Source organism: Somniosus microcephalus, unplaced genomic scaffold (assembly GCF_052327205.1).
Source record: "Somniosus microcephalus isolate GS21.2 unplaced genomic scaffold, FLI_Smic_1.0 unresolved_chr1, whole genome shotgun sequence".
Taxonomy (NCBI): Eukaryota; Metazoa; Chordata; class Chondrichthyes; order Squaliformes; family Somniosidae; genus Somniosus; species Somniosus microcephalus.
Window position 1 is genome coordinate 111,491,044 of NW_028225179.1, and position 27,514 is coordinate 111,518,557.

Genomic DNA, 27,514 nt, shown 5'->3' on the forward strand with positions numbered 1-27,514 from the left:
AGGGACGGCTGGAGATGGGCAAGGGATGCAGGAGACCAAGCGGAGGTTGTTGGGATGTCTTGTTCTGGGCACAGACGGGACAAGCGAAGACAAAGGCCCGGGTGTCGGCTTCAATAGAGGGCCACCAGAACCTCCTCTTAAGGAACTCGAGAGTCCGACGGATCCCAGGATGACCAGTCAATCGAGAAGAGTGCCCCCATTGAAGGACCTGGGCGCGCACCTGACTGGGGACATAAAGGCTATTAGGAGGGCCTCCTCCAGGGTCAGCCTCCTGACGTTGGGCCCCTCGCACCACAGTCTCAATCTCCCATGCGACGGGAGCAACGATGCAGGAACTGGGGATGATAGGTTCCGGGGTCCGGTCCTTTTCCGAGGGGTCAAACTGGCGAGAAAGGGCATCCGGTTTGAGGTTCTTAGACCCTGGGCGGTAAGACAGGAGAAAGTTGAGCCGGTTAAAGTAGAGAGCCCACCTGGCCTGCCGAGGGTTGAGGCGCTTGGCGTCCTGGATATATGTCAGATTTTTATGGTCGGTCCAGACGACAAAAGGATGCTCTGCTCCCCCCAACCAGTGTCTCCACTCCTCCAAGACCAACTTAACTGCCAAGGGCTCCCTGTTGCCGACATCGTAGTTACTCTCTGCTGGCTTCAGGCGACGGGAAAAGGCGGCACAGGGATGTAGCTTTTGGCCCTTAGGGGAGCGCTGGGACAGGACAGCCCCGACTCCAATTTCCGAGGCATCCACCTCTACGATAAAGGGCAGGGTGGGGTCCGGGTGTACCAGAATGGGAGCAGAGGTGAAACATTGTTTGAGCTCCTGGAAGGCCCGTTCCGCTTCAGAAGACCAACTGAACCGTAAAGACGAGCCCTTGGTCAATGCGGAGAGGGAGGCGGCAAGGGAGCTGAAGTTACGGATGAAGCGTCTGTAAAAAGTTGGCTAATCTCAGGAACTGCTGAACCTGCTTAACCGACGTGGGACGCGGCCAGTTCAAGACAGCTTGAACCTTGCTAGGATCCATCTGGACGCTTCCACAGGAGATGATGTAGCCCAGGAAGGTAACCTTAGAGACGTGGAATTCACATTTCTCGGATTTGACAAAGAGACGGTTCTCCAAGAGCCTCTGCAGAACCCATCTGACGTGTTGGACATGCTGCTGGGGGGACTTTGAGAAGATGAGAATGTCATCCAAATAAACAAACACGAACTGGTTCAGCAGGTCCCGGAGCACGTCATTGACCAGAGCTTGGAAGACAGCAGGAGCGTTAGTGAGACCAAAGGGCATGACGAGGTATTCCCAGTGACCGCTAGGGGTGATAAAGGCAGTCTTCCATTCATCCCCCTCCCTAATGCGGACCAGGTTGTACGCGTTGTGGAGGTCAAGTTTGGAGAAGATGGTAGCTCCCTGTAGCTGCTCAAACGCTGAAGACATCAAAGGGAGAGGATAGCGGTTCTTAATGGTAATTTTGTTAAGCCCCCGATAGTCTATGCAAGGCCTGAGACCACCATCTTTCTTCTTTACAAAAAAGAAGCCAGCACCCGCTGGGGAGGTGGAAGGGCGAATGAAACCTGTAGCGAGGGCTTCCTTGATGTATTCTTCCATGGAAACATTCTCAGGGCCAGAGAGAGAGTAGAGCCAACCCCAAGGGGGGCTAGTGCCAGGCAGAAGATCAATGGCACAGTCGTAGGACCGGTGTGGGGGGAGTGTAGTGGACCGCCTCTTACTAAACACAGCATGGAGGTCCGAATATTCAGGGGGCACATGAGCAAGATCCAGCTGATCAGCTGGCTCGGGAGAGGAAGGACAGGGCAGACTTAAGACAGTTGGTTAGACATGAAGGACCCCACTCCAGCACAGTCCCGGTAGTCCAGTCAATGTGAGGGTTGTGAAGAGAGAGCCACGGATGTCCAAGAATGAGAGGGAGCTCAGGTGAATCGATAAGGTGAAACTGCAGCAACTCTTGATGTCTCTCCCCTACTTGGACATGTAATACTCCAGCGATATGATGAATATGCCCAGAACCAAGGGGCCTGCCGTCGAGGGCGGTGACTTGTAAAGGCTTTTCAAGGTGGGAGAAAGGAACTTTCAGGCTGCGCACAAGGGTGGCATCGATAAAACAGCCAGCGGCCCGCAGTCAACAAACGCCTGGAGGTTGTACTGTTGTCCCTCCCAAGAGAGACGAGCGGGAAGCAGGGTTTGGAAGACAGAAGGGGTAGGAGAAGGGATTTGATCTGTCAGTATTTTCCCAATCCTCCTGGCTTTTTCCTGAAGCTCATGGCATGTGGCTCTGAGATGGCCAGACAGGCCACAGTAAAGACAACGCCCCTCTCTCAATCTCCTCTGTCTCTGAAACTGGGAGAGCCGAGTTCTGCCGAGTTGCATAGGTTCCTCTTCGGCGCCATCAGGTGGACTCGGGGGCACTTGGAAACTCTTGGTCAGATTCGAAACACCGGAAGATCTCACCTCTGTGGAAGTAGTGAATCTCCTCTCTCTACCGTGCTCCCGGAGGCGGTTATCCACTCTGATGGCAAGGGAGATGAGCGTGTCAAGATCCTCCGGAACCTCTCTGGACGCCAGTTGATCTTTGATAGATTCGGAGAGGCCATGAAGAAATGTGAAGACAAGGGCCTCGGTGTTCCAGCGGCTTTCGGCAGCGAGTGTGCGGAACTCAATGGCGAAGTCGGCTACGCTGCAGTTGCCCTGGCGGAGATTCAAAAGTCTCTTAGCTGTCCCGTCCACTCACAGGATGGTCAAAGACTTTGCTCATCTCTTCGGCGAAAAGGAGAATGTCCGAGCAGACGAAAGATTGCTGCTCCCAGATAGCGGTAGCCCAGGCGAGAGCTTTTCCTGAGAGTAGTGATATGATGAACGCTACCTAAGAGCGGGGTGATAGGAACATGGAGGGTTGGAGTTCAAAAACTAGGAAGCACTGGGTCAAGAAGCCGCGACACTTGCCCGGATGACCGTCATAGCGCTCTGGCGCAGGTAGGCGAGGCTCTTGGTGAGTCTGGAGATCGGCAACCAGTGGGGTAGCACCCAAAGGAACTGACTGAGGAGGAACATCCTGAGCAGAAGCCACAGCGGCTGGGTGTTGAATGGTCAGAGTCCACGTATCTACCTTGTCCGAAATGCTTTGGAGAAGTTGCTCAAGGCGGCCGAGGAAAGCACCTTGATGGGAGAGAATAGAACGAAATTCCTCCATCACTGCTGGGTCCATACTGGCTGTCAGGGCGAGGCTGGTTCTGGACCCAAGTGCAGACAGACGAAGCGAGAAGCAGGTATGCAGTCTTAAATAAAAGTACTTTACTAGAATCACACAGGTAAACAGTTACAAACATAGGAGCTCAAGACAAGCTACCACTAGGCAAATGGCTTGTCAAGACTGAGAACAGAGGGAAGAAACCACAGATCTTAAATACAAGCAAAAACAGGTGAAATCAATAAACCAGATGAAAGGCAGTTAAGTAATAAACAGGAGAAACTAGTAACAATTAGCAAAGGGAATAAAACAAGTGAAGGTGCCATCTAGGGGTTACTGAGGGAACTAACCGGCACCCTCACAGCCTGAAAGGGTGGTAGAGGCAGGAACCCTAGCCACATTTTAAAAGTACTTGGATGTGCACTTGGGATGTTCTAAACTGCACGGCTATGGACCAAGAGCTGGGAAGTGGGATTAGGCTGGATAGCTCTTTGTTGGCTGGCGCGGACACAATGGGCCGAAATGGCCTCCTTCCGTGCTGTAACTTTCTATGATTCAATGATTCTATTGCTTCACATTTATCTCAAGGCATATTCAGAGCACACTCTCTCACAGGAGTCACCAGAGAAGCATTCTCAAAGGCAAAGAAAGGTTAGCAGGGACACATTGCCAATGTCACGCTGTGCACAAGTGAGACCACTGGATGCAATCGTTTATGTACACATCACCCAGAACTGTTTATGAGTGACAAAGTGTGACAGAAGTCTCACAACGTTTATCCACAAAGAATATGTATTTTTTACCGTTAGTGGGAAATGTGCAGGTAGCGTGATAACTTGGTGGATTCTATCCTAGTCCTTTTCATTTCTGTATACGTCAGAGGAAGAGGTGATGTGTTAATTGTGAAATAGGTTATGTTTCACGAACATAAGGCCTCTCAATGAATCTGCAAAGAGTTCATTTGTCATACAGAAAACATAACAAAACTGGGTTCTGACAGCGCAGCCTGTTACCAGAGAAGTAACTGTTTGCAATTTGTGTGACAATTTATGCTGTTATTGTTTATGTATATAAATACAGACATAGGTCTGTATATATCCGATAACAATGTTAATACTGAAAGGATAGTAGAATTCGCTTTCTGAGAACATTAACAAACAATGCACAGTAACTTTCTAAAATACCGAGATGGTTCACTGGACCTGAAGTCAACGATAAGGAAAATCAGATGGAATTTATAACAGGTGGTAGAGCCACTACCGCCCGTTCTCTGCCCCACTCGGAGATTAATTTTACCCCGTGTCTCTGGGGGTAATTTTCACTTTAAGCGATGGTGTGAAACTGGTGATAGCGGGCTGGATTTTCATTGGGGCGAGATTGGAGGCGTGTGGGGGGTAAAAATCCCGAAATCGGGGATCCCGACCCCATCCCGCCTCCATGCCAGTTTCAAAGGAGGTGGGTACACCCCCCCACACTGGGACCCTCCTCCCCAAGGCGGGAAGGGGATTAGTGCCAATTAACTGCCTGTTAACAGGTAGTTAACAGGCAGTTTTTAGCCGAATCCCTATTTTCATTCTTGAAATGTGGGATTCCCGATGGCTCCAAACCACACCAAGTTAGCGAGGTGGGCTGTCGGGCTGAAGGGCTTGGAGTGGCTGAGATGTCCGATGTTCAGGTGAGTGATGGGTGCATGAGTGCAGAGGTAAGTGTGTTTGGTCTGTGTAAAGTGCTTAAAGAGTTCTACTAACCTTTACTTACCTTTGCAGCCTTCCTTCCTTCAGATCTCGGGAGTCCCTCATCTCACTGGTACAGGAAGCAGAATGGCCGCCAGATGTCAAAATCTGCAGACTTCAGCTTTCTGTTCCGGGGAGATCTCTAAATCATCCTGAGAGGAAGGAATTAACCCTGGAGTACAGATTGTTAGTGTTTGACAGCTTCAAACAACTGTGAAACGCTGATATTTCATCTGTCAAAAGGTCTTGACAGATGAAATTTCAATCTGTGATGTCACCTGTTGCCGGATGGCCCTTAATTGGCCTGCTGAGCCCACTGGGCAGGTTCAACAAGGTCAATCAAGTCAAGATCATGTGGGTTGGCTAGAACTCGATGGAGGCGGGACTACAACCCCAAAAGTTGTAGTCCCGCCTCCTCAATGAAAATCCAGCCCAGCAAGTATGCAGCCCGTTTTACCTCTCTCCGGATTTTTAATTTCCATTCACTTCATCATCACCTCTGTGACAAACATACAAACACAATGCTTGGATAAACACATATGATTGAGACTTACCACTTGTTGCTCTTGTTCAGGATCTTGCTGAAAGGCAGGCAGGGAATGCATCAGTGCTATGGTAACAAAGGCTGTTGTGGAAATTTTGATTTCTACTCCACCAATTCCACCCTAAAATAAATAAATCAAAAAGACCAACAGAGAGGTAATTAGTTTAGGCAACAAATCGCCCTCACCTTTATGTGAAAATGTTTTTGCATTAACAGTGCATTATTGTTGAGATCTCTTTAGTGATGGCATCGAGGGCAACACTGGGTTTACACCCGGATCATCAGTGGAGACTAACAACAAGGCCAGAAACACAGATAAAGAGGACGGACGGTGTAAATGAATGCAAATGTTTAAATAACCTGCATTTCTCTGTGTATCACTGGCGTGGGATCGTTAAAATATCCAATTGACCTCTGACCTTTCACCAAATACAAAGCGGATTGTTGAATATGCTCATCCTCCACCGCGATTTGACTCCGAACTATTGAGAGTATCTTAACAACAAAAGCAGTTAACCTGAAATGTGAAACAATAAATGCATTTTCTTAAGATAGATCGGCAATGAGTATGCATCCTGCTTTGTTCAATATACAATTGAACCCAAATCCACAATTTTATACATTCAACTCTGCTAAATTGCTGTATGCAAACAACCTCAGCATGCAGTGGAGTCAGATGCTTAGAAAATTATTTTGATTGCGATTAATCCATGGATATGTTCACCGAGTTAAACTTTATCTTAAACAAAGTTCCCGATAATATAATAGAATTGAAGAACGAAGCTAATTTAGTGCGAACATGCACAAACAAGAATAAATCAGTGATAATACCGTTTCCATCCCCAACTCATGAGGCGGTTGCGCCCATATATGACCGCTTGATATTCAGTGCGATTGAAGTAAGCGGAATTGAATATCGGGCGGGAAGTACAAGGGGTGGCAGATACAATGACACTCGTTTTGGCAAAATGAATGAAAAACAGGTCAAACGCACCATGTGCTGCTAGGGCGAGTTAACCATGCTCCGTATGAACCATCACCCTTCTTAAATTCCAATATCCTCTTGTAACCTGCAAATAAAATGCCAGCTTTGTTGAATGCGCCAAGATAATACTGCCATTTACTTTTTCAATATTATTTTGGCTATTTCGTATACTAATTTACAACATATATTTAGGGAGCCTATGTGTTAATGCACAAGGGTTCCTTGTTTATTTTGTTTGGTTTTATTCATTCACGGGATGTGGGCGTCGCTGGCAAGGCCAGCATTTATTGCCCATCCCTTTGTGCCGTGGAGAAGGTGGTGGTGAGCCACTTTCTTGAACCGCTGCAGTCCATGTGGTGAAGGTACTCCCATGGTGCTGTTAGGAAGGGAGTTCCAGGATTCTGACCCAGCGACGATGAAGGAACGCGATATATTTCCAAGTCAGGGTGGTGTGTGACTTGGAGGGTTAATAGAGGTGATATTGTTCCCACATGCCTGCAAACCTTGTCCTTCTAGGGGGCACAGGTCGTGGGTTTGGGGTCGAAGAAGCCTTGGCGAGTTGCTGCAGTGCATCTTGTAGATAGAAACATAGAAACATAGAAACATAGAAGATAGGAGCAGGAGTAGGCCTTTCGGCCCTTCGAGCCTGCTCCACCATTCAATGAGATCATGGCTGATCATCCAAAATCAGTACCCTGTCCCTGCCTTCTCCCCATATCCCTTGATCCCTTTAGCCTTAAGAAATATATCCAACTCCTTCTTGAATATATTTAATGAATTGGCCTCCACTGCCTTCTGTGGTAGAGAATTCCACAGGTTCACCACTCTCTGGGTGAACAAATTCCTCCTCATCTCTGTCTTAAACAGCTTACTCCTTATCCTTAGACTGTGACCCCTGGTTCTGGACTCCCTGACCATCGGGAACATCCTTCCTGCATCCAGTCTGTCAAGTCCTGTTAGAATTTTATAAGTTTCAATGAGATCCCCTCTCATTCATCTAAACTCCAGTGAGTATAAGCCCAATCGACCCGATCTCTCCTCATACGTCATTCCTGTCATCCCAGGTATCAGTCTGGTGAATCTTCGCTGCACTCCCTCCATGGCAAGAACATCCTTCCTCAGATAAGGCGACCAAAACTGCACACAATACTCAAGGTGTGGTCTCACCAAGGCCCTGTACAACTGCAGCAAGACATCGTTGTTCTTGTAATCGAACCCTCTCGCTATGAAGGCCAACATACCATTTGCCTTCTTAACCGTCTGCTGCACCTGCATGCTTACCTTCAGCGACTGGTGCACAAGGACACCCAGGTCTCGTTGCACTTCCCACTCTCCCAATCTATTGCCGTTCAGATAATAATCTCCCTTCCTGTTTTTGCCACAAAAGTGGATAACCTTGTAGGAATTAACAAATTCCAACGAATAACGGAGATCGACACAAGAGAACAACTAAACAGGTCTTTACTCAACGGAGATGCCAAAAGGCCTGCCTGGGCAGTCCCCTGGTTTGCGACGTGACGTCATCGCGTTTGCCCGCATTTTCCCGCGCTCTTAAAGGGGCCATGCCCCGTACATGCAAACTCTATATACAAAACACAGTGATGCCTAACACAATGGTACAGGTTTAGGCTGGTGTTAGAACATCGTTAAAGAGAATTATATACAGTTAGCCAGAGTCATTCAGTGGTTCTGCCACATGCGACCCCCCAGAATTCGCTTTAACGGACAAAGTCAAATGGTGAGGGGGTCTGACGAGCCTGTCAGAACAACTCCTGTACTCTCGAGGCGGAGGCTGCTGGTCGGCTGGCGGTCTGGCGGGTGGTCGCACTCGGTCTGCTGTAACGACGATGGGTGGCTGACCCTGTCTCGGCGGCTGTGCTGTCTCGATGGGGCAGTCGAGGTCTAAATATCCTGGCTTTAAGTGGTCGACCGAAATGTGGTCCAGTTTACCACCGACATCTACCGTGAAGGTTTTGTCCCCTGCTTCCAACACGCGGAAGGGACCGATATATGGGGCCTTGAGCGGATCCCTATGTGCGTCATGGTGAATAAAAAACTAATTCAGTCTTGTGAAGCTCCGTGGGAACGTGTGACCTCTGCAGCCCGTGGTGCGAAGTGGGCACCGGTGCGAAACATCTGGCCGCCTCTTGGTGACTAGCAAGCTGGGCAGACGTGGACCATGGCTCCATCGATGTTGGTAGGAAGTCCCCTGGGGCTCGCAGCGGCTCACCACACACAAGCTCCGCTGATGAAGAGTGAAGGTCTTCTTTGGGGGCCGTGCAAAGGCCCAACAGGACCCACGGTAGCTTGTCTGCCCATCCAGCGTCCTGGAGGCTGGCCCTCAGGGCAGCTTTCATTGACCGGTGGAAGCATTCACAGAGGCCATTCGCCTGTGGGTGGTAGGCTGTGGTGCGGTGTAATTTGACACCGAGTCCTTGAGCCACTGCATTCCAGATTTCGGAGGAAAACTGCGGTCCCCTGTCTGACGAAATATCTGCGGGCACTCCGAAACGGGCGATCCAGGAGGAAATGAATGCCCTGCCCACGTCCGCTGAAGTAGTAGATGACAGGGGGACCGCCTCCGGCCATCTGGTGGTGCGGCCAACCATGGTCAGGATGTGTGAAAAACCATGGGAGGGTGGGAGTGGTCCTACCAGGTCCACGTTGACATGGTCAAAACGTCGCTCCGGAACTGTGAAGGTAGCCAACGGAGGTTGATGTGGCACTGTACCTTGGCCACTTGGCAGACCACGCAGGTGTTGGCCCAGTCGCGGACATCTTTATGCATGCCATGCCATAAAAATTTCGCTGACATCAGTTTCTGAGAGGCCTTCATTCCTGGGTGTGACAACCCATGTATGGCGTCGAACACTTTGCGGCGCCAGACGACCGGCACGACAGGGCGAGGATCCTGTACGGAGATGTCACACAACAGCGTGGTACCTGCCGAATGGAACTTGACATCGGCCAACTGGAGGCCAGTGATGGCCGTTCTGTAAGCTTGGACTTCCGGGTCTGAGGCTTGGTCCACTGCCATGAGGGCGTAGTCGATGCCCAAATGAACCGTATTGACGATCGCGCGGGTGAGGCAGTCTGCCATCATGTTGTCCTTACCAGCAACGTGCTGTATATCTGTGGTGAATTCGGATATGTAGGTCAGTTGACGCTGCTGTCGGGCTGACCACGGTTCGGCGGTCTTGGCCATTGCAAAGGTTAGTGGCTTATGGTCCACAAAGGCGGTGAAAGGACATCCTTCCAGCAGGAACCGAAAATGGCAGATGGCCAGAAAAAGGGCGAGCAACTCTCAGTCGAACGTGCTGTATGCTCTCTCGTTCTGCCGTAGTTGACGGCTGAAGAATGCCAACAGCTGCCCCATCCCGTTCACCCACTGCTGTTGCACGGCACCAACTGCGTAGTCCGACGCGTCAGTGGTGAGGGCGATGGTGGCTCCTGGCAACGGGTGCGCCAGCATAGTCGCGTTGGCTAAGGCGCTTTTGGTGTCGGCGAACACTCGGGCCATGTCATCCATCCAGTCTACCTGGTTCTTGCCAGTCTTGCCCTTGAGGGCCTCGCACAGGGGCTGCATGAGTAGTGCCGCCTTAGGCACGAAACGGTGGTAAAAGTTTACCATGCCTAGGAATTCCTGTAGGGCATTTACGTTCTGCGGGCGTGGAAAGGATGTCACCACCTCTACTTTCGAAGGTAAAGGAACCGCTCCCTCTGAGGTGATGCGATGCCCCAGGAAGTCAATTTGGTGCAGGCCAAACTGACACTTCGCCGGGTTGATAATCAGGCCGTGTTGGCTGAGGCGTCGAAAAAGGGTGCGTGGGTGACAGGTATGTTCTTCCTTAGTAGGACTGGCAATTAGAATATCGTCCAGGTAGACGAAGAGGAACTTGAGGTGCCGCAGCACGGAGTCCATCAGGCATTGGAAAGCCTGGGTGGCATTCTTTAACCCAAACGGCATTCATAAAAACTCGAAGAGGCTGAATGGGGTGATGACTGCGCTCTTCTGGACGTCTTGTGGATGAACTGGGACCTGGTGGTAGCCCCGGACGAGGTCGACTTTTGAGAACACAGTGTTCCCTGCCAAATTGGTAGAGAAATCCTGGATGTGGGGGCTCGGGTACCAATCAGGAGTGGTGGCGTCGTTGAGGCATCGATAGTCGCCGCATGGCTGCCATCAGCCGCCAGGATTCGGGACGATATGGAGGGGTGAAGACCAGGGACTATTCAACCTGCGAATAATGCCTAACCGTTCCATGGTTGCGAACTCCGCCTTTGCGACCGCCAGATTGCCAGGTTCCAGGTCGCCGGGCCCGCGCATAGACCGGGGGGGGCCGTTGGTGGTGATGTGGTGTTCCACACCATGTTTCGTGGCTGTGGAGGAGAACGCGAGTCTTGTCAAGTCGGGGAATTCGCTAAGCAGGTGAGCGAACTCATCAGGAGTCGGGAACACACAGGCGTGACGTAGTGTTACTGCAGTAACACGGAAGAGAATTAAAAGTTGCTGCATTGATCAGCCGCCGGTTCCTAACATCGACCAGGAGGCTGTTGGCATACAGGAAATCCACGTGAAGGAGGGTCTGGGAAACTCTGGCCATAACAAACACCCAGTGAAAACGTTGCCCTCCGAGGCACACTTCCACTCACCGTCTGCCGAATGTCCGAACTGTTCCGCCATTGGCCGCTTCAAGGGTGGGGCCGTGATTCCCCGTCTGCACATCGACAACGGACGCGGGTAAAATGCTGCACTGCGCCCCGGTGTCGCACAGAAAACGACGACCGGAAAGAGTATCAGTGACGAACAGCAATTTTCCCGCGTTGCCGATTGCCATCGCGGCCGCGGGGTGCCCGTTATACCCATTCCTCGGTGGTTGCAGTGTCAGCTGTTTGTTTATTGGGGGAAAACTGCAGGGAAGGCGGCAACGCTTCGCCTTCGCACCGAACTGCGCATGGTAGAAACACAGCCCAGCAGGCTGACGAGCTGGGGCGGTGTCTGCGGGGGATGGGTGCCTCGTGGCGGCGCAGTGCTGCCAAGTTACGGCGAAAATTTTGTCTGCCTCCGCAGCGAGTGTTGCGTAGTCTTCAATTTCAGATCTGGCCAGGGCAGCTTGTACCTGTTCATGCAGTTGGCTGAGGAAAATCTCGCGGAATAGGAAACATTCCCGTTCTGAGCCCAGGAGTGTGAGCATTTGGCTCATCAACTCTGAAGGCTTGGAGTCCCCAAGTCCGGGCATAGCGAGTAATCGACGGGCGCGCTCTGATTTCGTGAGCCCGAAAACCTGCAGTAACCGCGCTTTGAGGGTTTCATACTTGCGCTCCGTTGGGGGGTTTTCGAGGAGACTGACGATCCGAGAGGCGGTAGAGCTGTCGAGTGCGGAGACCACATAAAGATACTTGGTTTGATCCGCATCGATGTTCCTCAGGGTGAACTGGGCCTCAACCTGAATAAACCACGAGGGCGCTTGCTGCTCCCAGAACTGCAGTAGCTTCAGCGAAACGGCGTTTGCTTCCATGCTGTGCTCTTCTTTTGTGAAAACGTTCACAAAAACGGGGTCACCAATGTAGGAATTAACGAATTCCAACAAATAACGGAGATCGACACAAGAGAACAATCAAACAGGTCTTTACTCAACGGAGATGCCAAAAGGACTGCCTGGGCATCCCCGTGGTTTGCGACGTGACATCATCGTGTTTGCCCGTGTTTTCCCACGCTCTTAAAGGGGCCACGCCCCGTACATGCAAACTCTATATACAAAACACAGTGGCCTAGAAATTTAGTAAGGCCCCGCCAGGTCTTCAGCGCCCGAAATTTAGCGCTCGCCCGGATTCCCGCAGCGCCCGCCTGAAATTCAGTTGCAACAGGCCAAGACGGAGGCGGGCGCTACTGCAGGGTTTGGCCGCCTCGCTTGAGGCGATGAAAGTCTATTTCAGGCGTCCAGCTGCCGCTGCGCCACCCGATGCGGTGCGGCAGGCTGGGGTACTGCAGGCCTCCTCCTTCTCTTAAGGAGGAGCTGCCTGCAGCCGTGAGATCGCTGCGGGATTCCCCCGGCAAATGAGCCCGGCACTACGGAGAAGTGCCGGGCTCGCGGGAGTCAGGCAGCAATGCTGCGGTGGGGTGGTGCAGGAGTCCGGGGAGGGAGGTGCGGCCATGCGGCCGCCGGGAAAGCGGCCGGCCGCCCCTCCACCTTTATGCGCCGGCCTCTCGGAGCTGCAAGGCCCCGTTTTCCAAACGTTGTTTGCGGCCGCTGCGGGCGAGGCGGCCGCAACTGAATTTGGTCCTTGGAACGGAATCGCGTTGGAACCGGGGCGCTGCGCACACCGATGACGTCATCGGTGCCGGCGCAGCGCTACCGGCTAACGCCGATGTTAGGGCCCAACTTAATTTCGGACACTAAAAAACCTCCGGCGCAACCCAATCTTTCGCCCCTAAGTGGGCGCAAACGCAACTGAATTTCTAGGCCAGTAATGCCTAACACAATGGTACAGGTTTAGGCTGGTGTTAGAACATCATTAAAAAGAATTATATACAGTTAGCCAGAGTCATTCAGTGGTTCTGCCACAACCTCACATTTATCCACATTATACTGCATCTGCCACGCTTCTGCCCAATCACCCAGCCTGTCCAAATCATACTTGAGTTTCTCGGCATCCTCCTCACAGCACAGATGCCCACCCAGCTTTGTGTCATCTGCAAACTTGGAGATATTATATCTAGTTCCCTCATCTAGATCATTTAAATATATTGTGAATAGCTGGGGTCCTAGGACCAATCCCTGCTGTACCCCACTAGTCACTGCCTGCCACTCGGAAAAAGAGCCGTTTATTCCAACTCGTTGCTTCCTGTCTGCCAACCAGTTCTTTATCCAAGTCAGTACTTTGCCCCCAATCCCATGTGCCTTAACTTTACACGCTAATCACTTATGCGGCACCTTATTGAAAGCCTTCTGAAAGTCCAAATACACCACTTCCACTGGTTCTCCCTTATCCATTCTACCATTTACATCCTCCAAAAATTCCAGTAGATTAGTCAAGCATGATTTACCTTTTGTAAATCCATGTTGACTTTGTCCGATCCTGTCACTGTTTTCCAAGTGCTCTGCTATTACATCTTTTATAATAGATTCTAGCATTTTCCCCACTACCGATGTCAGGCTTACCAGTCTATAATTCCCCGCTTTTTCTCTGCCACCTTTTTTGAATAGTGGGGTAACATTAGCTACCCTCCAATCCATGGGTACTGTTCCAGAGTCTATCGAGTTCTGGAAGATGACCAGCAATGCATCTACTATTTCTAGGGCCACTTCCTTAAGTACCCTGGGATGTAGATTATCAGATGGTACACACTGCAGCCACGGGATGTCAGTTGTGGAGGGAGTGAATGTTTAAGGTGCTGGATGGGGTGCCGATCAAGCGGGCTGCTTTGTCCTGGATGGTGTCGAGCTTCCTGATAATTTTTGTAGCTCCACTCATCCAGGCAAGCGGAGAATATTCTATCACACTCCTGACTTGTGCCTTTTGTTTGTTTTGATTATGAAACACTGTGGTAGATTCAACACTTGCAAGAAGCCAGTCCCTGAATTCCGCTCATTTCTGGTAGGAACATAGGAACATAGGAACAGGAAGAGGCAATTTAGTCATTCAATGAGATCGTGACTGATCCATATCGCAACTCCATCTACCCGCCTAGGTTATGTAACCCTTAATACCATCGCCACACAAAAATATGTAGATCTCAACCTGGATGGTTTCAATTGATAACTTTTTGGGGGAGAGAGCTGCAGATTTCCATTAAACGTTTTTTGAAGACGGGTGCAGATTTCAATTAAAATATAAAGGTGCTAATTCTAATTAAAATATAAGGGTGCCATTGTAATTAAAATACAAGGGTGCCCCTTCTCATTAAAATAGAAGGGTGCCCCTGCTAATTAAGATATAAGGGTACGCCTTCTAATTAAAATATACGTGTGCCAATTCTAATTAAAATATAAGCGTGTCCATTCTAATTTAAATATAAGGGTGCCCATTCTAATTAAAATATAAGGGTGCCAATTCTAATTAAAATATAAAGGTGCTAACCCTAATTGAAATATAAAGGTGCTAATTCTAATTAAAATATAAGGGTGCCATTGTAATTAAAATAGAAGGGTGCCCCTTCTAATTAAAATAGAAGGGTGCCCCTGCTAATTAAGATATAAGGGTACGCCTTCTAATTAAAATATACGTGCGCCAATTCTAATTAAAATATAAGCGTGTCCATTCTAATTTAAATATAAGGGTGCCCATTCTAATTAAAATATAAGGGTGCCCATTCTAATTGGTCCTGTGTAATGAGACAGGATTAATAAAAAATGTCCCAGTAAAGGATCCCCTTGGAATGAGTGGCCATAACATGGTTGAATTCCAAATTCAGTTTGAGGGTGAGACAGTTGGATCTCAAACCAGCGTACTAAGCTTAAATAAAGGAGACTATGAAGGTATGAGAGTAGAATTGACTAAAGTGGACTGGGAAAACAGATTAAAGTGTAAGATGGTACAAGAGCAGTGGTCTACATTCAATGAGATATTTCACATCTTTCAAGATAAATATATTCCACTGAGGAAAAAGGGGAGTAAAAGAAAAGACAGCCATCCGTGGCTTAGTAAAGTAATAAAGGATAGTATTTAACTGAAAACAAGGGCATATAAATTAGCCAAATCTAGTGGGAGGATAGAAGATTGGGAAGCATTTAAAAGCCAGCAAACAATAACTAAAAGATTAATTAAGAAAGGGAAGGTAGACTATGAAAGTAAACCAGCAAAAAATATAAAAACAGATAGCAAGAGTTTCTACAGCTATATAAAAAGAAAAAGGGTGGCTAAAGTGAACTTTGGTCCCTTAGAGGATGGGACTGGGAAAATGGTGGTGGGGAACATGGAGATGGCAAAGACACTGAACAAATATTTTGTATCAGTCTTTACAGTAGAGGACACTAAAAATATCCCAACACTGGACAAACAGGGGGCAATGGGGGGGAGGAGCTAAACACGGTTAAAATCACTAAGGAGATGGTACTCAGTAAAATAATGGGACTTAAGGCAGATAAATCCCCCGGACCTGATGGCCTACATCCTAGGGTCTTGAGAGAAGTGGCGGTAGGGATTGTGGATGCATTGGTGATCATTTTCCAGAACTCCCTGGACTCAGGAAAGGTCCCGGCAGACTGGAAAACTGCTAATGTAACACCCTTATTTAAGAAGGGAAGTAGACAAAAAGCTGGAAACTATAGACCAGTTAGCCTAACATCTGTGGTTGGCAAAATGTTGGAGTCCATTATTAATGAAACAGTAACAGAGCATTTGGATAAACATAATTTAATAGGACAGAGTCAGCATGGTTTTATGAAGGGGAAGTCATGTTTGACAAATTTGCTCGAATTCTTTGAGGATGTAACATACAGGGTGGATAAAGGGGAACCAGTGGATGTAGTGTATTTGGACTTCCAAAAGGCATTTGACAAGGTTCCACACAAAAGATTACTGATCAAGATAAAAAATCATGGGATTTGGGGTAATATACTGGCATGGGTGGAAGATTGGCTATCTAACAGAGAACAATGGTTGGGAGAAATGGTTCGTTCTCGGGTTGGCAATCAGTAACTAGTGGTGTTCTGCAGGGGTCAGTGCTGGGACCCCAACTCTTTACAATCTATATTAACGATTTGGAGGAAGGGACCGAGTGCAACATATCCAAGTTTGCCGACGATACAAAGATGGGAGGGAAAGCAGTGAGTGAGGAGGACTGGGCGGCGCAGACATGATGGGCTGAAGGGCCTCTTTCTGTGCTGTAAAACTCTATGGCTCTATGACTCTATGACATAAAAAACCTGCAAAAGGACATAGACAGGCTAAATGAGTGGGCAGAGATTTGGCAGATGCAATATAATGTTGGAAAGTGTGAGGTTATGCACTTTGGCAGAAAAAATCAAAGAGCAAGTTATTATCTAAATGGAGAGAAACTGCAAAGTGCTACAGTACAAAGGGATCTGGGGGTCCTGGTGCATGAAACACAAAAAGTTAGTATGCAGGTGCAGCAGGTGATCAGGAAGGCCAATGGAATCTTGGTTTTATTGCAAGGGGGATGGAGTATAAAAACAGGGAAGTCTTGCTGCAGTTATACAGGGTATTGGCGAGGGCACACCTGGAATACTGCGTGCAGTTTTGGTTTCCATATTTAAGAAAAGATATACTTGCTCTCGAGGCGGTTCAGAGAAGGTTCACTCGGTTGATTCCAGAGATGAGGGGGTTGACGTATGAGGAAAGGTTGAGTAGGTTGGGACTCTACTCATTGGAGTTCAGAAGAATGAGAGGCGATCTTATCAAAACATATAAGATTGTGAGGGGACTTGATCGGGTGGATGCGGTGATGATGTTTCCACTGATGGGTGAGATTAGAACTAGGGGGCATAATCTTAGAATAAGGGGCTGCCCTTTCAAAACTGAGATGAGGAGAAACTTCTTCACTCAGAGGGTAGTAAATCTCTGGAATTTGCTACCCCAGAGAGCTGTAGAAGCTGCAACATTAAATAAATTTAAAATGGAAATAGACAGTTTCCTAGCAGATAAGGGAATTAGGGGTTACGGGGAGAGGGCGGGGAAGTGGACGTGAGTCTAGATTCAGATCAGCCATGATCCTATTGAATGGCGGAGCAGGCTCGAGGGGCCGTATGGCCTGCTCCTGCTCCTATTAATATGTTCTTATGTTCTTAATTAAAATATAAGGGTGCCCATTCAAATTAAAAAATAAAGGTGCAAATTCTAAATAAAACATGTGTGCCCATTCTAATTAAAATATAAAGGTGTGAATTCTAATTAAAATATAAGGGTGCCCACTCTAATTAAAATATAAGGGTGCCCATTCTAATTAAAATATAAGGGTGCCCATTCTAATTAAAATATAAGGGTGCCCATTCTAATTAAAATATAAGGGTGCCCATTCTAATTAAAATATAAGGGTTCCCATTCTAATTAAAATAGAAGCATGCCCATTCTAATTAAAATATAAGGGTTCGCCTTCTAATTAAAATATAGGGTGCCCATTCTAATTAAAATATAAGGGTGACATTCTAATTAAAATATAAGGGTGACATTCTAATTAAAATATAAGGGTGACATTCTAATTAAAATATAAGGGTGCCCATTCTAATTAAATTTCAAAAAAGACTCATTGCATCGTTAACTGAATAAATAAAATGCATACTCCACCTGATTCAATATGTTGCAGTGCTTCATCTTTCCGTTCAGCTTGCAGACTAAGCCATTGTTCACTTTTATCCAGATATTTAACAGCAAACACGGTCGGTGCCATGTAAATCGATGTTTGCTCAGCGCACCCTTTTGGCATTCTAATGAGCCGGTCAATCCCTTCTGGCGTTAAACAGTTTTCTACCGTTTCTCCTAGCACTTCACCTAAAAAATAATCCAGCGATAGTCAAAGAATGGAATCTAAAATAAATCTTTTTACACCATAGAAACATAAAACATGCACACGAGCACTGGGAATCGTTCAAAGAACTAAATTGGGCAAATGTTGGAAAATGGTCACAATTGTAGATTTTAACAACTGCATCCGCAACATTGAAATGCTAGGGGTGAAATTGGACATGGGCCAGGATAGAAAACAGGCTGAATCGTATTTTTCAACCATTATACCACACGACCAATATTCAGTTCTATTGAAATCAGTGAGGCTGAAATTGGGGTTGCCTTCATGGATAATAGTGTCTTAGGCCATGATTTGCCCAACGCTCAGAGGGCATGATTGGAGGTGGATCCACTGTCAAAATAGCAAAGACTGACAGCGGGTAGGAAACCCACTGTCAACGTGCCTCCACACGAGTCTCCCATGTGTCGGGGTCTGTCAGCGCAGAACTGACCTGACACCAAGCAGTGGGAGAGACAATTGAGCTTGTTAAATGGCTTGTTAAGAGACAATTTAATATTGCTTTGAGGCTTCCTTGTAATTTTACGATCTCCCCCACGGGTTACCTGCTGTTCAGCTGGCGTGATTTGAGTCTGCTCTGATGTTTGTCAAAAGCTGACAGCTGCAGATGTGGTGTTGAGGATGGCATGTTGCAGATGGTGAGTTTCAGAGCGCAGGAAATGTTGGATACTGCATTTTTAATACATATACAGATTTCATTAGCTTGCTAGTTTTTAGATCCAACTGGATATCCGGTGCCACCTCCTTGGAGCAACCTCTCTCACCATTGACAGATCGCTTCTATCATCTCAACTTCAACTGCCATCTATTGCAGCAACATCGGCGCCCTTGAAAAAAATCAAACCTTGGTCCTCTGAATCCTTCTGCGATCAGCCCTAACACCAATATCACCAACTACATCACCAACCTCCTCCGCCTCCACCCGATGCTGCACTGGTCACAGGGCATCATCACCTGACAACATTGTTTCCCAGGAGGCCAGCGATGGCATCACCATGGCCAGATTTACTTCACTTGACGCTGTTAACCCTGGCTGCCACATGATGCGCCAAGTTGACACTATTCCGCACCAGCAGCGTGAAGCATCGCTATTATGTCGAAGCCATTAGATGCACACTCATCACTATAGTGGGGGGGGGGGAACTTATGTCTGTGCATTCACTGGAACTCAGTAAGACACTTCTGAAGGTGCACTGAGATCTGTCCAATGAGGGGCAGTTTTGGATGACAGCACATTACCAGAAACCTCACATGGACATTGCTAAACCTCTCAAGTGCCTACCCTCGTGTGTTGTTAGTCGGTATGCTTGCAGTAGGATGAGTGTGAGGGGTGGTTGGTGAGATGGGGAAGTGACAAAGTAGATAGAGAGGGTTGGGTGGAGTTGCAAGGTAAGTTGGTGTGAGTAAGGATGTACAGAAGAAGGGTATTGAAGGCAGAGTAATGGGAACGTGTTGAGTGGCATAGCAGGGTGAGTTTGAGTGTGGCTTTGCAGTAACGTTTCGTGATCCACTGGGATAATTGAATGGTTAGCACTACAGTAGCCAGGGAGCTCTGACAACATCACTGCTTGTGCCCTCCTGTGCAATGTGCAACCAGGCTATGTTGCTGTCCTGGGGAGGTTTCTTCTGCCCTTGGAAGGAGAGAGAACCTCCCTGCATGCTGTGACTCCATCGATAAGCATGTGGAGGGAGTCATTGGAGAGCTTGGGTGCAAGTGTCCACCTTTGTGCAGTGCTTTTCTGTCTTTGCAGCACCTCAATGCTGTCAAACACTGACAGCACAACTGTCAAATTCTATGTGGACGTGGTCCCTTTAATGAAACCGGCTGATGATGATAGTTAAATGCTTGTTAACTACTATTTTGCCAGTTTATTTCTATTTTACCACATTTTTAATGGGGTTCACGTCGTTCGGAGATCATGTCAGGTATGTATTTCAGGTTCTCTTTCTCTCCCCATTGCTGCGAATAGGTGACATGTGCAAAAGAGGAATGAGAGCTACCATTTGACAGCTGTTCAATTTCCAATGTCAGACGCTTGAGCCTTCAGGACTTCGAAGACACTTTTGAGCTTTATGCAGTTTGGAAGTGTTTGGAGTGAACTCTTTATCCTCTGTCAGCTCTTTGGAGCAAGCTCTCTCACCATTGACAGATTGCTTCTGTCATCTGAACTTCAGCTGCCATCTATTTCAACAACATCAGTGCCCTTCAAAAAATGTCAACTTGGTCCTCTGAATCCCACCACGATTAGCCCCAACACCAACATCACCAGGCACACCAACTTCACCTAACAACAATATCAACCTTCTCTGCAATCACCTGATGCTGCACAGGACACAGGGCATTAGCAACCAACAACATTGCTGCCCGGAAGGCCAGCAATTGCATCACCACGGCCAGATTTACTTCACTTGATGCTGTACAACCTGGCTGCCACATGATGCGGCAGGTTGGCACCACCCCACACCAGCATCATAAAGCATCCCTATAATGTCCAAGCCATTCCTTTCACACACATCCCAATTGGCGAGGGTGGGGGGAAGTTATGTCTCAACATTCACTTGAACTCAGTAAAGGTGAACACAGATCTGTCCAATAAGGTAAGGTGTTGAAAATATAGATTTCAATGTTTGACGTGACATTAAACAAAACTTCACATGAACATTGGCTAAATCAGCCAAGTACCTACCCTTGTGGTGTTGTTAGTTCGTATGCATACAGTAGGATGAGGGTGAGAGTGAGGGATGGCTAGTGAGATGGGGAAGTGATAATGTAGATAGAGAGGGATGGGTGGAGGTGCAATGTAAGTTGGCGTGAGTAAAGATGTACAGGAGTACGGTAGGGAAGGCAGAGTGATGTGGATGTGATGAATGGCACAGCAGGATGAGGTTGACTGTGGCCTGGCAGTAACGTTTCGTGATCTGCTCAGATCATTGAAAGGCTTGTACTATTGAAGCCTGGTCCTCCTGACGACATCCTGTGCAATGTGCAACCAGGCTGCGTTGGTGTCCTGGGGAGGTCTCATCTGTCCATTGGAAGGGAAGAAAATCTCCCTGCGTACATGATGTGCCTCAATTATTCCGAGACTCGAAGTTAGCAGAACAAAAGTAAGGCTTTTATTAACTCAGAACATAACACGTAAAATAGAGAGATGTCTTCCTTCAGGAGGCTGATGCCCGACTGAACTTAGATTACAAAGGAGCCAGGTATGGGCGGAGCCTTGCACACAACCAGTTCCAGCACATTCCAATACATAATACATGAGGACTGGGGGAAGGGAAAAGACACAGAAAGCAGGCAGTTACAAGACACAGAAAACAGGCAGTGATGAATGGAATATATTTCATCACAGTACATAAGCATAAGTAGGGAGTCATGCAAGAGCCTCGGTGCAACCATACACCTTTGTGCAGTGCTTGTCAGTGTTTGCATCAGCTCAATGCTGCAGAACACAGAGAGCACAGCTGTCAAAATGAATGTGGACATGGTCCCTTTAAGGAAACCGGCTGATGACGTATCATCAAATGACGTCATCAGACCTACTTCCGTTTAATTGGCCGGGAAACACATAGGACGGGCTGAACAAGCCCAATCTATGTAAAATCACTTGGAGAGAGTGGGCTGGAGCCGGAAGCGGGTCTGGGACCCGCCAATCACCTCTCCCGCTGGGATCCCGCCTGCGCTGGCAAAATCGACTTACCAAACCTGGGGCCAGAAACTGTGGGGGCGATTTTCTGACACTGAAGGAGGTGGGATGGAGTCGGGAAAGGCGGGAAAATTCAAATTACTGAGGTCGGGTCTGAAACCCGACTCGAACCCGCCTCCGTGTGAGAAACCCGACTCGAACCCACCTCCGTGTGATTTCGCTGGTTCCGGTTTTGGCGGTCGGGAAACGCTCCCGCCTCCAGCTGGCCATAGCATTAATTATTAATTAACTACTGCAAATGCTTGTTAAGGGCCTCTCTAATCCTATTTTGAGGGGCCCTCTTGAATTTCCCATCATTTCAGCGTGCTTCACGCAACTTCTGAACCACGCAAGGTAAACCTGGCGGGTTGACTCGTGGGTGGCCTCGTCACTGCTGCAGGTGAAACAAGACCTTGTTCACTGCAGCAAGGATTACTTGCAGGTGACAGACCTTGGCTTTAAAAGGTCTCTGAGCACTTTTAGAAGGCCTTCCGATGTCAGAGGTGCCACAGCTTGACTCCATCAGCTGTGGGACCTCCTGGGAAGAACCTCGCCCCACTTACAATGACTGCTTCCCCAAAGGAGGCATCTACAAGCAGAATGGGAAACATTAATTTCCTTTCACCTTGGACCTCAGATGAGGAGGAGGAGGAGGAGGATGATCTGGAGGAGGGGGAGCAGGAGGAGGAGGACGTCAGAGCGCCAGTGTTTCGACCAGTGGCAGTATGCGGGCACATGGCTGCCAGGGATGCAAGGGATTAACTTATCATGGCTAGATTTGTATAGGTTGGCCAAGTTGGCACATGTCCTTGGCTCCATGCCAGGACTTAATTGAAAATGGACATGACTCTCTGGCCTTCTTTCAGTCAGCCCACCAACCTGACAATGCAAGTGTGGAATTGCTTGCAATGTGGAGCTGTCTAAGGCTAAGTAACAGATGGCATAACGCCAACATTTTGGCATCAAATCATGTTAATGCTTTCCAACAGGGATGATATTTCATCAATACACAGAAACAGTCTCCCAATCTGCACACAGATCTGAAGGTTATATCCCTTGCCAGCTGTACCCACACAGCCTTGGTTTCTTTGGCAGGCCTCTTCCTCCGAGATGAGTGGAAGAGCCCTTCAAACAACATTTGCAGCGCCTCATCCAAGAGCCTCGGGAAGACCCTTGCCTTGGAATTGGACATAATGGTTTCTCAAAAGATGTTGGAGGTGGTGCAGGAGATGCAGAAATGCTGTGCAATGAGCCTAGGGAGCAAGAAGCCATAAAATCAGACTGGAAAAGTGCTGTCAAGGGAGGCAAGTTTCAGTCCCAAAACACGAATTGACCAAGGGCATCCCACACCCCTGAAATCAAGTGGCCAATCATGGGAAAATCTCAATTCTTTGAAAACTATGTCTGGAGGTGAGCTTCTGACACACCCAAACCAAAACCCGCCTCCATCTCGCCTCCAGTGAGAACATTGCCCCCAGTGGGCAGGATTTTTCAAGCCCAAGGAGGCAGGCATGGAGACAGGACAGCCGATAAACTCGGAGAAAATGGGGGCGGATGGCAAAGCCGCCCCCATCCCACCTCCGTGCCCCTTTGCCAGGAGGCGGGAAGATGTGCAGCTTTGGGTCCCGTCTCCTGGAGGTGGGAAAGGCATTTAATCCTTTTAACTGCCTGTTAACAGGTAGTTAACGGGCAGAAAAAAGGATTAGTGTCATTTTACCTTCACAGGTGAAGGTTTCCTGACATCAGAGAACGCCGCTGGGTTGGAGGAGATGTGGAAAAGGTCTGCGGTAGTCGGAGGCACCTGGAAGTAAGGTAGAGGTGAGTGATGGGTACAAGTGTGGAGTGGTAAGTATGTAAGGTGAGCGATAAGTTTATAGAAGTGTGCCCTTACCTTGTTTTCTTTCTAGAGCCTTTAGCCATGCTGGATGAGGAGAGCCAACATCCTGCTTGTCAATTTCACGTGATGGGTGATGGAACCTCCATTCCAATAGTCATGTGAAATTTACAAATTTGAAAGGTTTGATGAGTCCTCAACACAAAGTCTCATCAAACTAAAGAGAATGGCAGTGTTTGACAGCTTCACAGAGCTGTCAAATGCTGTCATTTCTTCTTTCAGGAAGTCTTGACAGATAGCACGTCTGAGGTTGACGTGATCTGGCAGTGACTTCCTCCCTAATTGGCCTGCTGAGCCTGCAGGGCGGGCTTAACAAGCGCAATCAGAGGAAAATCCCTCTGATTGGTCAGGCAAGGATGGAGGCGGTACATTGACACGACAAGCAGCAGTCCCGCCTCCAAGTTGCCTCCATTCACAAAATCCAGCCCTGTCTGTAAGACAGGAGATAACAGGTCCAAAATTGCTGGCTAAGGCCTTGAGAAAAAACAAGAGCTAGATAAGATGGAGAAACAGCCCTCTTCTTCTGTTGTAGGCTGATGATTGGTCAGCCAAAAAGGTATGACTTCCTGAGGACCAGTCAATCACCCCTTGCCATCAAAGGTAGGGATGGGGAGTGGGCTGACTCATCCTTTTATCTGAAAGATACTGGACGCTCTATTGGCCCTCTTGAAAGACACCGATAGGGTAGATACCTGTGTCAATATCGACCCCTGTAGCCGCCCTCAGAAGTGGCATGAGAGGGGGACCACTTACAAGAGGTAGGCTGTAGAGCACCAGGTGCAAGGGCTGACCCTGGAGAGGAACCAGGCAGCAGTGGCCTTTGATAAGAGAATCCGGGTCCAAACAGGGGTTACCACGGGCAGGGTGAGGACAAGACAAGGGCCAGCAAACAGAGGATACTCCAGGCGGGGAGAGATCAAGGCAAGGGGCATCGAACAGGGGATACCCCAGGCGGGGTGAGACCAAGGAAAGGGTCATCGAACAGAGGATACTCCAGGCGGGTGAGACCAAGGCAAGGGCCATTGAACAGAGGATACTCCAGGCGGGTGAGACCAAGGCAAGGGCCATTGAACAGAGGATACTCCAGGCAGGGTGAGACCAAGGCAAGGACCATTGAACAGAGGATATTCCAGGCGGGTGAGACCAAGGCAAGGGCCATCGAACAGAGGATACTCCAGGCGGGTGAGACCAAGGAAAGGGTCATCGAACAGAGGAGACTCCAGGCGGGGTGAGACCAAGACAAGGGTCATCGAACAGCGGAGACTCCAGGCGGGTGAGACCAAGACAAGGGTCATCGAACAGAGGAGACTCCAGGCGGGGTGAGACCAAGACAAGGGTCATCGAACAGCGGAGACTCCAGGCGGGTGAGACCAAGACAAGGGTCATCGAACAGAGGAGACTCCAGGCGGGGTGAGACCAAGACAAGGGTCATCGAACAGAGGAGACTCCAGGCGGGGTGAGACCAAGACAAGAGTCATCGAACAGAGGAGACTCCAGGCGGGTGAGACCAAGACAAGGGTCATCGAACAGAGGAGACTCCAGGCGGGGTGAGACCAAGACAAGGGTCATCGAACAGCGGAGACTCCAGGCGGGTGAGACCAAGACAAGGGTCATCGAACAGAGGAGACTCCAAGCGGGGTGAGACCAAGACAAGGGTCATTGAACAGCGGAGACTCCAGGCAGCGTGAGACCAAGGCAAGGGCCATTGAACAGAGGATACTCCAGGTGGGGTGTGACCAAGGCCAGGGGCATCGAACAGAGGATACTCCAGGTGGGGTGAGACCAAGGCAAGGGCCATTGAACAGAGGATACCCCAGGTGGGGTGAGACCAAGGCCAGGGGCATCGAACAGAGGATACTCCAGGTGGGGTGAGACCAAGGCAAGGGCCATTGAACAGAGGATACTCCAGGTGGGGTGAGACCAAGGCCAGGGGCATTGAACAGAGGATACCCCAGGTGGGGTGTGACCAAGGCAAGTGCCATTGAACAGAGGATACCCCAGGTGGGGTGTGACCAAGGCAAGGGCCGTCGAGCAGAGGATACCCCAGGTGGGGTGAGACCAAGGCAAGTGCCATTGAACAGAGGATACCCCAGGTGGGGTGTGACCAAGGCCAGGGGCATCGAACAGAGGATACTCCAGATGGGGTGAGACCAAGGCAAGGGCTGTCAAACAGAGGATACCCCAGGTGGGGTGTGACCAAGGCCAGGGGCATCGAACAGAGGATACTCCAGGCAGGGTGAGACCAAGGCAAGGGGCATTGAACAGAGGATACTCCAGGTGGGGTGAGACCAAGGCAAGGGCTGTCAAACAGAGGATACCCCAGGTGGGGTGAGACCAAGGCAAGCACCCACGAAAAGAGGATATTCCAGGCGAAGTGAGACCAAGGCAAGGGCCAACAAACAGACGATACCCCAGGCGGGGTGAGTTTGAAGAGACCCCAGGTGTGGTGCAAGCTCCTTTCATGACTCCTATCAAGAGGGCACAACCACATGGCTTATATAATTCTCATTCTGTACTGTAAACTATTGCTAAGGCTCATAAAATCATAGAATCATAGAAGCACATATAGGTGCTGACATTTTTGTAATAACTAACAAAATACCACTGTACCATACTGGAGTCACGTTGAACATTGGGAAAGAGCACATAAACCCTGACAGATGCTGGTGACGCTCCTTCCCACTCTGAAATGGAAGTTAGGAAGAGGCTCACGGAAATAGCATAGCAGAACCATTCAGCCCTTCAAAGGAGCTAGCTGGTCGTTCCTGCAAAGTAATCCATCCCCTCTGGAATGAATTAACTTTCCCTTGTGTATCTCAGAAGGCCTAGATTAGAGTTGAGTATGATATCTGCGGCGGCAAGTTTGCTCCCTTCACCAGCCACATCCAGTGGAACAAAATGGTTTGTGTTTCGGTTTGAAATCCCTAATCCTACAGCCTATTTAACATAGTAAAATTATTAACATTAATAAACAAAACTGATAGAAAGATTCCGATAGAGGAGAGACTGTCTCTGTGCGTAGATGTACCAAAATCTTCTCCACGTTCATTACAATCATTTTATCGTTCTGTTACAGCAAGCACAGAGAATATATCATCCCCACGTGGAACTTGTGTCTTTATTTGACTCTAGAGGGAGTTTCTGCAGCTCATTCTATCTCCAGATAGGAAGCAAGAAAGGAAAACCTGCGATTGCCAATTGTTGAGCCAACACCTGATGACCAGGTATCACTCGCAGCACAACGGCAAATTATGATGGTGTGGCGGAGCCACCAAAGGACTCAGAGCGGTTGTACATAATTCCTTTAACAGCGATGTAGTTACTGTCTGTGCCTGTACCTTTAATTACACTGTTTGCCTGTACAATGTCTAGTTACCTTTACAGCGTGGTTTCAACGTGATGACGTCATGCTGTTAGTCACGTGATGACCCAATGGCGGGAAGAACGTGATGACGTCATGATGTCAGTCTCCTGACCAGAGGATCAGCCCTCGTGGAGCCCTCAAGGAGAGTAGACCTGTTATTGATGTGTTCTAGCAGTTTCCTGTTTAAACTCGTTTGTTTTCATTGTTTTAATTGCCTGAGTCGAACTCAGTCTTTTTGACAGGAACCTCTGTTCCTACATTGGTGACCCCGACTTCTACGAACGATTTTCGCGGAAGATTCGACATGGACACGAACGCCGTCACGCTGAAACTGCCACAGTTCTGGGAGCAACAACCAGACGCCTGGTTTATCCAGGCTGAAGCCCAGTTCGCCATTAGGAACATCATCGCGGATCAGACCCGTTATTATTACGTGGTCTCCGCCCTCGACAGCGCAACTGCATCACGGATCATCAGCCTCCTCGGCAGTCCTCCTACTGACAGCAAGTATGAAGCAATTAAGGCGCGGTTGCTTCAGGTTTTCGGGCTATCAAAGTTGGAGCACGCTCGCTGGCTCATCATGCTGCCCGGCCTCGGGGACTCCAAACCGTCCGAGCTCATGAGCCAAATT

At 48.8% G+C, this 27,514-nt stretch overlaps 1 protein-coding gene across 1 annotated transcript in view; it reads right to left on the reverse strand.

Annotated features, from left to right (window-relative positions):
* Positions 1 to 27,514, reverse strand: part of LOC147095707 (complement C4-like) — a 450,539-nt gene that overhangs the window by 63,562 nt on the left and 359,463 nt on the right. The window contains exons 24-27 of the mRNA XM_085974756.1: positions 17,705 to 17,908; positions 6,467 to 6,542; positions 5,833 to 5,989; positions 5,483 to 5,593 (exon numbers count right to left, since the gene is read on the reverse strand). Coding sequence (XP_085830882.1) covers positions 5,483 to 5,593; positions 5,833 to 5,989; positions 6,467 to 6,542; positions 17,705 to 17,908 — 548 coding nt within the window. The remainder of the gene's footprint in view (positions 1 to 5,482; positions 5,594 to 5,832; positions 5,990 to 6,466; positions 6,543 to 17,704; positions 17,909 to 27,514) is intronic.